This window comes from Primulina eburnea, chromosome 8 (assembly GCF_022965805.1).
Source record: "Primulina eburnea isolate SZY01 chromosome 8, ASM2296580v1, whole genome shotgun sequence".
Classification (NCBI taxonomy): domain Eukaryota; kingdom Viridiplantae; phylum Streptophyta; class Magnoliopsida; order Lamiales; family Gesneriaceae; genus Primulina; species Primulina eburnea.
In genome coordinates, this window is record NC_133108.1 from 40,286,091 (window position 1) to 40,300,686 (window position 14,596).

The following is a 14,596-nucleotide window of genomic DNA, read 5'->3' on the forward strand; positions in this document are numbered from 1 at the left end:
AAAAAGATTGTACAAATCCATATATGTAACTCTCATGGATTTTATATAACCGATGTAGTCATCATAAAAGTGGAACCTGGGTCACGATAAGAACATGTATCTGATATCATGTTAAGAGTGAGACTTGTGCTTGACTCAACCCCAAAAGCTAACTCAAGAAGAGATGATTGTCCAAGTCCAAATATTCAACTTTCAAGAACTTTATCCAATGATGTGGAACAACTAACACACCTCCTCACGCCCAGTAATAAACATCTGACACGTAAAATTTACAAATGACCTAACTATAGATAGCCCAACATATAACGATGGGTTTGAGCTCTGATACCATTTAAAATTGAGATTTACCCATAACTCAACCTAAAAACCAGCTCAAGTTAAGAAAATTGTCCAAATCTATATATAACTCTCAAATATTTATCCAATGGGGCAACTAACACTCGCATAAACATATAACATGTCATCTACATATCTGCAAAACATCAAAACAAATATACACGTCAAGCAGAGTTGGGAACTCGGGAAAACTGGTCGAGACAAGACATGGTGGCTCGGGACGGGTTATTTGCGATGGAACGGGGAATGGGAAGGGCGAGGTGGCGCGATCGAATGGACTTTGAGCAGAGTGAAATAGAGAAAGGTGAGATCCGAGGACTGCATGGATTCCGAATAGTCGAGATTTATAACTTAAGAAACTAATACATAAATTTCAACAAAAATAGACATCAACCCATCGTCCCTCTCGGCTCTAGCCACGCACCTGCTGGATCCGCCTCTCCTATGCACATTCTATCGCCCATCGGCAGAAGTGAACGACTCCGCAAATCCCGCAGGCCTGGCTGGAATACTCCCCTTACTATCCTCAAGGTCCATATAACTAGAAAATTTCCCGTCTGCCTCTTGCCAATCTTTCACCATTTGGTTAAGCGGAAGGCTATAATCAATACCACAGTATTCCACCGTATCCTCGTCTATTGGCTTCCATTTCTCGACCAGCGATGCCAAGACATTGACAGCATATCCCATATCGGGTCGTTGGCCAGGCTCCCGCGCGGTGCAGTGTCCAGCAAGATCCGATACGCTTAAAATGCTGTCATATATTTCATCTTTTATGTCTAACGTTTGATCAATGGCCGCCATTAACTTTTCTTTCTTTGATTTGACTTGCCAGAACCATCCAACCAAGTATTGGCTTTCCTCAGGCCTTTCCTCGTCCATGGCCATCATTCCGGTTAATAGTTCCATTAACACAACACCAAAGCTGAATACATCAGCTTTTGTGGTGATTTTCCCTGTCACTGAATGAAGTTGAAGAGTTAACTAAGTAAATTTTATCATGTCTGCAGTAAATGGTTAACAAATCAAACGTTGAGTTTAATAGAGAGCCCATAAAATCAGAAATAATGCTTACCAGCATATTCAGGAGCCAGGTACCCAAAAGTCCCTGCTAGCCGTGTCACCACAGATTTTTCTCCATGATCGGGGGCAAGTTTGACCAGTCCAAAATCCGACACTTTAGCTCGAAAATTGTCACCGAGTAAGATATTCGAAGATTTGAGGTCGCGGTGTATGAATCTTTGATGAGCAAAAGTATGAAGGTACTCCATTCCCCGAGCAACATCCAGCGCTATATTTAGCCTTAGCTTCCAGGAGAGAGGCTCTAATTGAAATTTCTTCCAGTGAAAAAGATGCTTGCTGAGGGCCCCTTGATGCATGTACTCGTAAACAAGAATCCTTTCATTTCCTTGGATTGAATATCCCAAAAGAGATACTAAATGCCGGTGACGAACTTTGGAAAGAACAGCGATTTCAGATTGAAATTCGTCCAACCCCTTGCTGCTAATCACCCCACCTTCCATCCTTTTCACGGCTATTTTAGTCCCATCATCTAATTCTCCCTCATAAACTACCCCAAAACCACCGCGGCCGAGTTCATTTTCGGGAGCGAAATTCTTGGTCACGTTTCGAAGAACTTGAATCGATATGACAAGATTTCCAGCCTCAACCACATGGGAGTCGCTACTGTTTATGCTTGCCGAGCCACTCATGGCTAAAGAAGACGTGCTTCTATTCGTGTTATCAGCAACGACAATCTTTACCGTGTTTTCTGAATTGGATGGGTCTCTTGGGTGAACCACAAGGGAGGAGCTTGGAGTAGGGTCCCTAGCTTTTTTGGTCTTACAAATATAAACTGACAATGGCACTACCAAGCAAACAAGAATTGCAAAACTCGCAACAGGTACCACAATGGCGAATATCTTAGGATTCTTGGAATGGCTTCCTTCTAAATATGTTGAACTAGTAGAATTAGATATGGAACCAACCGTTGGCGAGGCAGGTGAGGGTCGTAAACTGGGAGAAACGGTGTTGTTACCTTGTGAAGGTGACTCAGGATTCGAGTTTAGTAGAGAGTTTCCACTTAGGAAAAGCTTTACATTGTCACTAAACTTAGGAACAGGGGGGGAGAGGTTGTTTTCACTCAAATTCAACAAAATTAAAGATTTCAAACCAGTCCAATTTGTAGGGATCGAACCGGATAGATTGTTGGATTGCAGTAATATACGGGTAAGCGAATCAAGCTCTACAAGTGAAGGGCTTAGAGTACCGAAAAGATTATAGCTTGGCAAGTTTATGGTAGCTACTTTTCCATTATCACAACTCACTCCGAACCAAGACGCGCATGGATTATTACCAGACCACGATTCCACAAGCTTGGAGGGGTAATTTACCCCATCAAGAAAATCTAAGAGCGCCATAACTTCTGGTGCGCAGAGAGTTCCAGGGTTTGGAAGACAAAACGGATTTGATGCAAAAGTAAAATCAACGGCTTTGAACTTTGGTATAGGACCCATGAAATGATTATTGTTCAAATCTAAATGGACTAATGCCATATTTGCTAATCCGGCAGGAATTAAACCAACAAGATCATTGCGATTGAGATTGAGATCTTGCAAAGATACTAAATCACCAATATTCTCGGGGATTTTACCTGAAAATCGGTTTCCATGGAGCCAGAGGCTAGTGAGCGAGGCCATGCTTGAAACCACATCAATTGGACCAGTCATACCATGTGTTTGCCCATTTAACCATAGAGTTGTCAAAAGAGATCCCCGAAAACTCTCCGGGATGGTACCTGAAATCCGATTCGAAGACAGTTTCAAGACCTCTAAAGATGACATATTTCCCAAGAACTCAGGTAAAGGACCAGCCAAATTGCAGTTCATAAGGGTGAGATTCTTCAACTGGGCCGAATCTTGTAAGTCAGAAGGTAAAATCCAGCCAGTAGTGGCATTCAAAGGGATGTTATCCAATGCCAAAACCTCCAAATTCACAAGCCCTTTAAAGAAATCAGACGGGATTGTGTCAAAATTATTGTAATCCAAATAAGCATATCTCAATTCAGACAACCCACTGAAAGAGGGCAAACTCCCGCTAAATTGGTTCTGCTGAAGGCCTAAATTCCGCAGCATAGACAACTCGTTGAAATTTTGAGGTAAAGGGCCTTTCAAACCCAAACCTCTGACCTGAATCTGTGTTACCCTGCCACCAGAACAAAATACATGACTCCAGCTCGGAGGACCACAAGGGTCATCGCCATTGACGGGCCAGTTCAAAAGCTCGGTATTTTCCAAACCTTTTCTGAACTCATTCAAAATAGCTAAATCATTAGGGTCCGTAACACTATAAACAAAGGAAAACCCAAAGAGAAAATACACCGCAGCGACACTAATCTCGGCTTTCACCTCCATTACAGACACCTGAAGCAAAGATAGCAACTTTACAGGTATTGAGATTACTTCATGAAAAGGAAAATGGAAACATTGTTCACAGTTTGCTCAAGAACCCGATCCGAAATCTTGCGAGAAAAAAATGGTGGAGAATATGAGACATGGGAAACGAATTTAATTCAAATTAGAAAAATCCAAGAACGTGAGGGGAGATCATAAGAGTGAGAATGATGAAGAACACTTTGCAGGAGGGTGGTGTAACCAAGAATAATCATAGACAAAATATATTTTAAACTAGAAATTGAAAATTAGTTCGTTAAAGCTTGGGGTGGAAGCGAAGACGTGGATATTCGGTAAGCTTTGCTCAATCTCTAGATAAAGATAAACGTAAATCAAGGAAGAAACAATATTAAGTGATGCATGTACATAATTCGATCTCATATATCAATTTTATGAAATGATTTGATAAATTAATTCAACGAGAAGGTTCTTCGAATCTCGATCTGATCACTTCATTGTAATTAACTTGAGATTACTATTGGTAAGTTAAAAAATATGACAAAAACTTGTGTGAGATGATTTCACAGGTCGTATTTGTAAGACGAATCTCTTATTTGAGTTATCCATGAAAAAAATATTACTTTTTACTTTTTATTGTGATTATCGATAAGATTGACCGTCTCACAGATAAAGATTCGTGAGACAGACCTATCCAAAAAATATATATAATAGGTTATATTTAGGTACTGAGAAAGGGACATTTCGTCTTTTTATTATCATGGAACGTGACTGTGCGTGATAAACTTTATTATTAAAAAACTAGTAAATTGCATTTATGATTTATGGCTTTATCGACAGAAGGTAATTCTTGGTCGTTCGGGCTGTAAGTGAAACTGCTCTTCATATTTGGTGTGCTTTCAGATGAAATAAAAATCACTCTTGGGATTGGTCAGTGGAATTCTTTAAAATCCAGCTGTTCAAAACTTAGTTTTGATTTACTAAAAACAAAGTTTTGGAAATTTAATTGAAAATTTGATTATATCAGTGATATTGGTTTCCGAATTTGATCGTAAAACGGTCAATATATTTTAAATAATAATATATTTTGTGATGATAAAATCATAATATATATATATATATATGTTGTAATACAATGTATTAAGTTGGTGTATCTTTTTAAGTTTAATTTCACACAACAATTATAAGAGTACGTATTTTGTGAGACGTTCTCACGAATGTTTATCAATGAGACGGGTCAACCCTATCGATATTCACAATAAAGTAATACTCTTAGCATCAAAAATAATATTTTTTCATTAATGACTCAAATAAGATATATGTATCACAAAATACGACCCATAAAACCGTCTCACACAATTTTTTGTCCAGTTATAATATAGAAGAATGTAATTTTTTTAGAATGCGGCCATGGGAAAAAAATGAATTGAAACAACCGTTTTCTTAGCAAATTAATTAAAAATTAAAATTATATCGAAACTAATTTTGGAGACAAAAATCTCTTCTTATCGGGTGTGTTTTACCCTATAGATCGTAATCATTCATTCGAAAAGTTAAACACATTTAACAGAATTTTGTATAATTTTATTTATCTTACATCAACCTACTACTAGGTTGATGTATTTACATGGTCTTCTCGGTATTTGGACTCCTCACGTACTAAACCTACCCGAAAGTAATTTGCGATTATCGTTGAATTTTTAATGATTGTGAAAGTAACAAGCACGCACACACACACACACATATATTTATTAATTGTTTTAAGATAAAACATATATGTATTTAATCTTGGTTGGTCTAAATATATTAGGTGGAACGACGTCGACTCCTCAACTTGTTGAATCGGGGTTTAATAGTCAATTAATTTCCAGTGTACAGGTGTGATTTATTTTCAGTAAGGCAAAAACTTGTGTGAAACGGTCTCACGGGTCAAATTTCGTGAGACGGATCTTTATTTGAGTAATCCATTAAAAAGTATTGCTTTTTATGCTAAGAGTACTACTTTTTATGGTGAATATGAGTAGGGTTGACCCGTCTCACAGATTGAGATTCGTGAGACGGTCTCACATGAGACCTACTCTTTCAGTAAATATATGTTACGTTGCCTAATTATTTCATTGAATGCGCATCAGCGCATGTAGTGCATGTCCGTGTGTATAAAATAGAAGGTGATGCGATAAAAAAATAATTAAAATAAATAAATTTCTGGACTCAAATAAGATATTACTCAACTTGCAGTTTTGAAAGCGAAAATATTGATTAAGTTTGCATAATCAATTTTCTCGAATTTTTTTATCGATCAATTAAATAGTCTAGTCATTTTATTCTTTTGTATATCATAGTTGATGGAAGATATATTTCAAGGAACTTTAACTTGAAAAAACTCTTTACGACATACGCAACTTTTTATGGATCACAGAAAATATGCAGCCGAGTGTCGAAAAATCACATGAAACGGATTAGTAGAGAGAGAAATCGAACGATAACGAGATTGATCGTCGTAGAATATAGAGTGAAATATTTGTTTTTCAGTAAGAACTCATGATTGAGTGTCTTTCGAATTGATTATCCATTATTGTTTTTAATGGTTATGAGTGAGACTAAAAAAATAAATCGATTACGAGACTTCAAGTTTTCATGGTGAACCACATGTTTATTAATCATTATTTATGAGATGAATTTATGGATTAAAAATATTATACTATACTAGTGATTTAAAAAAATTGGTGCCACCTGGTGGAGCTGGTCCATGCTCAGGCTGAACTTGCAGTACAAAATTTTGGGGACTCACCCCACCAGGATGGCTGGTATACACATGTGTGTGATCGTGTGTAAAGAAATAGTCCATCTATGATTAAATCTAAGGATAAATTTGTATTTTTGATTTTATAATTTGTGTTTTCTTTATTTTGGTCGTATTAAAAATGAATTTGTATTTTTAATCTCACAAATTGCATATGTTTTTTTATTTTTGATCATGTTAACAGTGTGTTAATATTTTTAGTCACGTAACTTATATATATTTTTTATTTTTAGTCATGTTAAGGATGTATTTGCATTTTTAGTTCTTTGGTTTTTTTTTGGTCTTTTTTCTGGATCGTGTTTTGTTTGCTCGTAATTGTTTATGTGACGAACGTTGATGTTAACATGAATTTTTGGAATAAAACTTGCACACGTGTCATGATTTTTTTAGAATATTGTTTGGAAGAAAACACGAAGGACCTCGGTTAAAAAATGAAAAAATGTTAAAAAAATCATGCAAATTACATGACTAAATATGAAAATTCACTTTTAATAAGATAAAAAATTGAAAGAAAAAAAAACATGCAAATTTCTAGAATAAAAATGTAAATACTGTTAAAACATTAAATAAAACATATGTTATTTGACTAAAAATACACATTTATTTTTAAACGGAGCGAAAATGAAAAAAAAAAAAGAAAAAGGTTAATTACATGACAAAATTGTAATTATCCCTAAAATCAACTTGATAATGTGATGAGAGAATGCTCAAATAACATTTTTATAAATTTTTATTACGAAATAAAAAATAATTAGAGGTATAATCATCTCATTTTGCTCCAAAGAAGATCCACACCAGGATGGATAAGAATTTTTTTATTTTATTAATTACTTATAAAAAATTTCGAGAATATAAAATACAATGTTAAATCGAAATTGAGAAATATTCCAAAATCAAATAGATATTCTAGACAAGCACCCATAAATATTAAATATTGTCCATTTTACAGTTTGAATCAGATGTGATTGACGCTGTCGCTAATCAATTGCTCGTAGCGCCAATTACGTGTTATATTTTAAAATGAACTACGTGGCCTATTTTTTTTCCCAATATCCGATAAAGTGTAATTTTTTTGGTAAAAAACTTATATTTATGGTTATTTGGATCGGTAAATACGAAACAATAAAATAAAATTTCAAGTTTCCTCTTTTAATGCATAGTATTAATTTTGCACAAAAACTCTCGTTCTCATAGTCAATTTTTGAGACATATATTCTATTTAAATCACTCATAAAAAAATATTAATTTTATTGTAAACATAAACTCACGAATAAAAATACGTCGGACATTATCACAAAAGAACTATGAGTATGTATAAAACAAAGCAGGTGAAGCATCGTAACTCATCCATTAAATATATCTTCAACTATAAAATAAGTGTGCTTAAAATTGTACATTAACCAAAGTATATTAGTTATATAATATTCAATGGGATGAGTAATTATATATAGATGGTGATAAAGATGTAACTCTAATTTTATATTTATAATATATATTAATTATATAATATTCAACGGGGTGAATGATTTATATATAATCGATGATAATAGTATAATTTTAATTTGTAAAACAGCTCAAATACAATGTGTTAATTAATCTCAAACAATTATTGTTCTCAACATCATATAAAATTTATTCCATCCATATTTAATTTCACCATGCATTTGACAATAAAATAGACAAAAGGTGTGAAAAAACTAAAATAGTTTTTTAAATGATGTTTTTATTATATAAAAAGAACATTTTATAAACGTGAGAAGATGTGTATTTTTAAAAAAATAATATATCGTGACAAGAAATTAGTTGCTTCAAACCCTCAAATTTAAAAATATAATATATGATATATTGTGTGTGTGTGTGTGTGCGCTGAGGAAATATACGAGGATAGTGGGGAAGGGGAAGTAACTATTGTTTTAAAATTAAGCTTAAAACGAGTTGATGATATTATATTATTATATTAATATATTTCTTCAGATTTTATCTATAAATAAAATAGAGCGTATTCAATTTCTAAATGATTCGTACATTGTTAGGTATTCAAGATTATTTAATTGGTGAGGAGTATAATAATAATATTATTTTGATGTAATTTCGTCATACCATTTAAGGGTTAAGGATTAATATATAATATACACTATAGATATATATCAGTGCACAATAGCTTGCATTATGTCGAGTGTAATGATGTTATTATTTAGTAGAACAATCGAAACGCGGAGTTTGAGTTGTTGTAAATTTTGAAAGATCAGAGTTGATATGTTGCCAACAACTATGCTTTAGGTAAAACGGCACATGTTCTGTCCTAAATTTCTTTTAAAAATAACTTTTTAGACTAATTTTTTTGTATGTTTCAGGTGTTTGATAATTTAATTTTTTTTAAAAAAACTTTTTTAAGGATATGTTAGTTATATATCATATGTAAATTTACCTACATAAGTTTTTATGATATTTTAATTTAATCAAGTAAAAAATATTGCAAGTGTAGTACATTATAATTTAAATTTTAATGTATCTCGTCGTCAATATTTTTTAAAACTAAAATTTATATTATCGTACATCATATTTTGAATGCTATCCCTCTACAAAAATGTTGTTTTATGCGATTGGTAATCAGAGCTCGACTTTGATTTTGTGGTAGAGAGGAAGGAGGCAGGACAATGTTGATCAGCAACAAAAACAAGAAAAGTAAAAGGGTGATATTAGTTACATGATCAACGTTAAAACTAAAAGCCATTTTGTCTTCATATATATATATATATATATATATATATATATATATATATATATATATATATATATATATATATTATTTTTTAAAATTTTTTGAGGTTGTTGTACTTTTGAAATTAAATAACAGTTTATATATAGAAATTATAAGGTTTTTTTTTCCCCGGAAAAAAGCAAGGTTGATTATTGATGGAGGTCACGTCGTTGGACTTTGCAACCTTTTTCTTTTTATATGGTATGTAGCTGTAAACATTTAATTTACTACTAATTCGTGGAACTAAAGCAATGAAAATGAATATGGTATACTGATGTGAATAATATATGAATATTATTTGCATATATGATAGATGTTTTTTATTTTTAAAATAATTGATTTAGTTTTGGTTTGTAATAAGGCAAAAACTTGTGTGAGACGGTCTCACGTGTCGTATTTTGTGAGACAAACCTCTTATTTAGGTCATCTATGAAAATATATTATTTTTTATGCTAAGAGTATTATTTTTTATTGTGAATATCGGTAGGGTTGATCCGTCTCATAGATAAATATTCATGAGACCGTCTCACAAGTGACCTACTATTTTAATAGAATAAATATTTTAAATACTCGATATAGTTAAGATTTATTCTATCTAAAATGTGGGTGAAAATTTTGAAATTACTGATAAGCACATGGAATGAAACCTAAATATAAAATATCGAATACGATGTTAACGTAAAATTAGGAAAAAAAACATTGTGTGACAAGTCATTAAAAAAAAAACAAACCAGTCCGTGTGTGTTTGTGTATATATGTGTAATATTACATATGTACTGGAAAAATTTATCATAATTGAACTTGAAATGAACAAGGCGATATGATTTATTTAGATTTTACCCGATTAAATAGATGGATAATCATGTATGAAGATTTTTGGGTGTTGGGATGGAGACAGGTGTTAAATTTTTTTACTCATATCCGACCTGAATACTCGGTTATATATATTGGATGAAATAGAGAAAATTATTAATATAGAATTAATGTTATTTTTGTTGAATAATGATGTTAATATAAAATTCTTTGACGTAACAAAAAAAATTATCACTACTAATTAATAAATTTTATTTTTAAGTGATCTAAAAACATCTATAGGCAAAAGCTGGCCTTTTGTTATTGTTCTATCGATGATTTGTGTGGTATTGTTCTATTCTCGACGAGAGAAGATGATGAGTCATATTTGGTTACGATTTCATATTCTTTGCACCGTCTTATTTATTATATTCATCATCGTCTCTATTCGATATTCAATTTCTTACTCGTCGAGAATTGTATATCAATATCCTACTCAAATATTTGAAAACTTATACCAATGATCCTTCATATTTATTAAATTGAGGAGCCTTTTATGAGGCCAGCTATAATGCAATAACCAAAAATTATCAAACCACGTGAAGCGACATTTATATTATAGTAAATTCAATATCTCCCACTTCCATACTTTTCCGCGTTATCCTATACGTAATGACAAAAATTTGTGTGAGACGGTCTTATATGTCGTATTTGTGAGACTGATCACTTATTTGGATCATCCATGAAAAATATTATTTTTTATGATAAAAATATTATTTTTTATTGTGAATATCGGTATGGTTGACTCGTCTTATAAAATTGATTTGTTATATAAACTTTGGATAATTTTTGTTTTATTAATTTGTATGTTATTGTAATGCCCAAGGATTTGGTTACCGTAATCTGAGATGATTAACGTAATCTAAAATGATTTATTGATGATGATTTATTGATGATGAACTGATATGATTATAGATGCATTATGCCGAGACCGAACGGTGCCAAGTATATGACTTATACAAGAATTGGACAGAAAGTCTGGCGCCCGGGCGGTAGGAAGTGACCGCTCGAGCGCCAGTGTGCATTAAGAAATTGTCTCGGGCAGAAGACTTGGCGCCCGGGCGGTAGTTTTTGACCGCCCGAGCGCCAAAGGTGTATTCCGGAAGAGCGTGGACAGAACTTACCGCGCTCGAGCGGTAGATTTGCACCGCTCGAGCGCCGACTGCAATTTGTGGAAAAACGCCACGTTGATCATACATGCAAACTTGATATATATATGTATATCACGTCTCCTTCCTCAGAAAATAAGAGGGGAAATCGAGGAAGGGCTCAGAGAAACATTCGAAGAAATCCTTACGCCTTTTGTGAGAAATCCGTCCGTCCGATTTTGAATCCGACTTCGGTATCGAGTTCCTAGCAACGTAGGCTACAACTGGACATTGAGTATTGATAGGCCTGGATTCGAGACTTCGACATCGTCAGAATAGCAGAAAGAAAGGTATAAATTAATGTTGAGTTGGGATTGCACAACTCGAGTAAGGTTTGACTCGAGTCTCCCTAAATCACATACTGTAATTTATTTCATTGATATTTGCAGTTGATGAGACTGATGATTATAGTCTATTGATTTATAGCTGCTGTATGATAAAATTGATATTTGTAGTCTATTGATTTATAGCTACTGCATGTAATGACTGCTGATTCGCTAGTCATCGACTGAATTGTTTAGATACTGAATGCGAGTATTGATTACTGAGTCGTTGAGTCATAGGTCGATTCGCCTAGTCACCGGCTGATTCGTCGGGTTATAGACTGATTCGTCTATTTATTAGCTGATTCGCTTAATTACAGGCTGATTCGTCTGGTTATTGGCTGATTCGCCTAATTCTTGACTGGTTCGTCAATTCTGCAGCTGATTCGCCCAGACACTGAATATATGAATTATATCGATGCCGTTTAGGGATTGAGTCATTCCTATCGACTGAGATTTGGTATATTATCATTATTCAGACATCGGGATCCCTAGGATAGAGTTGAGTCGAGTCTGAGACGACGCGTCGGTTGAGTCGAGTCTGATATGACATGTTGATTTACATTGTTTATACCATTCATGTTTATTGAATGCTTGATATTGATTTATGTTTCTGATTTGAGACATGTTATGAATAGTTCTTATATGCTTTCGTATATGCTTTTATATGACTGCATGTTTACATTGTTTATACTGGGATATTCATATCTCACCGGAGTTATCCGGCTGTTGTCTTGTTTTGTATGTGTGCATGACAACAGGTGGGGCTGGTTCAGGGTCACAGAGGTGAAGAAAGATCGAGATTAGCGTGGTGATTCCGGACTTGGACATAGATAGGTTTTATTACTTGATTGTAGTAGTTGAACCTAGTTGAATATTTGTAGATCATACAGGATGTGTATGTTTACGGTTAATATGTAATTTGAATTGAATTACATTACGTTTCCGCTTGGTATATTAAAAGAAAAATTTTTAGACCCTGTTTATAATTGATTAATTAGTCCCAACGATGATTAAGAACATGATTAGCGTCCGGGTCCCCACAACAGGTGGTATCAGAGCTGTAGGTTACTAGAACTGTAGATTCTTGAGATTGAGATAGAAGAGGCTAGTGAGCGGGGTAGATTGAGGTTTTCTTTCCTGCTTTTGAATGCTAGCATGCTTACTGCTTTATATAATACATGTTACTTGAATTATCTGATTTGATTTTGTAATATGTATTATTGGGCACGAATCTGAATTGATTCTCGATCAGCAGTAAGATGATCGGGAGGGGGGAATGAATTGAAACAGGTATGTTGGATTGGGTCACTAATCCTTTTGAGTTTCAGATATGCCTCCTAGACGAATTCCAGAACAGGGTAGTACATCGAATCCTCCAATGGATGTAACACCGACTCCAATGGAAACCTTGCTAAAGAGGTTTCAATCATTCAAACCACCCACTCTGAAAGGTACTGAGACATCAGTTGAGTGTGAGAGTTGGCTGAATGATATCGAAAAGCTGTTTGAATTGCTGGAGTATAGCGATGAGCGCCGAATTAAGTTGATTGGGAACCAGTTGCATGATGTTGCAAAGAGCTGGTGGAGTACTATGAAGAGGGCCTTGGAGCAGCGAGGTACGATTATTACTTGGGATGTATTTAAAACTGAGTTTTATCAGAGATTTTTCCCAATATCGTACAGAAAAGACAAGGGGGCGGAGTTTGCCAATTTGAGACAGGGTCAGCTGAACATTGAAGAATATGTGACTAAGTTCTCGACCTTGTTGAAGTTTGCTCCTCATGTGTCTGAAAATGACGAAGCCGTTGCTGATCAGTTCATCAATGGCTTGAATCCCGACATATTTACATTGGTGAACACAGGGCGACCCAATAACTTTGCTGATGCCATGAATAGAGCAAAGGGTGCTGAGGCGGGCCTGATAAGGCAGAGAGGAGCTGAATTTGTTCCTCCGGTGTCGAGACCACAGCAACCACTTCCCCGATTTGAGGGTGGTAGTAGCAGTAGTGGAAAGACCGATTTTCTGAAGGCTAGAGGAAAGCAGTTTAAGAAGTCTGGCGGCAGTTCTTCTAGCTCTAGTGGTTCTCAACAGAGTTATACCGGCGTTTACTGCGGAAATTGTGGCGGAAGACATTCCACTGAACAATGCCAAGGAGTACTTGGTAGTTGCCACTTTTGTAAGCAACAGGGACATTTTTCCAGAGTATGTCCACGGAGGGTTTCCCAAAGATTCCAGGGAGACGAACCATCTGGACCAGCGACACAGTGGAGTAGACCACCAGCTGCTGTTCCTTCATTTCAGCCAGCACCATCTCAGTCACAGCAGAGGCCAGGAGGAAGCCAGACAGTCGGCCAGCCTCCTAGACAGCAGGCCAGATTATTTGCTTTGACTGAGGAGCAGGCTCAAGAAGTACCAGATGATTGATATTACAGGTAATGATTCTTGATATAGTTATTCTTCTTTTGTATTGATAGATACGGGTGCTTCACATATAATTATTTCTGAATGATTTGCATTGAGTTATGCATTGCCTGTTGAGCCTGTATTTACTGTAGTGTATACCCTTGCTCCGTTGGGGAGAGTTTGTATAGCAGTGAATTCTGTAAAAAAAATGGTATACTACCGTAAGATGAGAATGAGATTGAGTTAGAGCATGTGGTAGCTGGTATTGTACCGGTGTTGTCTGAGTTTGGGACTGTATTACGGATATTGATATGCTGATCAAGTACAGAGCTACCCTAGATTAGTTCCAGAAGATGGTGAGAATCGGATCTGAGATGACCAATTAATGAATATTGTACGATAAGAATTCTAGACTGAGAATTCCTTTGATAATTCGTACTATCGATGACTCAAATATTACAGAAAGAAGCAGATGGACTCCTTAGGTATTCAGTGGATTAACTGAAGTTGAGTATATCATAGGTTGATTTACCAATGATATGAAAGTTATTGATTG

The 14,596-nt window shown here is 34.8% G+C and overlaps 1 protein-coding gene across 1 annotated transcript; it reads right to left on the bottom strand.

The window, feature by feature from the left end:
* Positions 1-377: 377 nt before the first annotated feature.
* On the bottom strand, positions 378-4,148 carry LOC140839738 (receptor protein kinase TMK1-like). Its single transcript, XM_073206663.1, has 2 exons — positions 1,412-4,148; positions 378-1,298 (listed from the first exon to the last, which is right to left on the bottom strand). Exons 1-2 carry the CDS (start codon positions 3,747-3,749, stop codon positions 790-792), a joined length of 2,847 nt encoding a protein of 948 aa, XP_073062764.1. The 5' UTR covers positions 3,750-4,148; the 3' UTR covers positions 378-789.
* Positions 4,149-14,596: the final 10,448 nt, after the last annotated feature.

Bases quoted from the DNA above. Each gene is read 5' to 3' on its own strand.
- LOC140839738 (XM_073206663.1), bottom strand. From the start codon at position 3,749: ATGGAGGTGAAAGCCGAGATTAGTGTCGCTGCGGTGTATTTTCTCTTT. The intron at 1,299-1,411 runs GTAAGCATTATT...AACTTCATTCAG, and splicing joins CCTGGCTCCTGAATATGCTG to TGACAGGGAAAATCACCACA.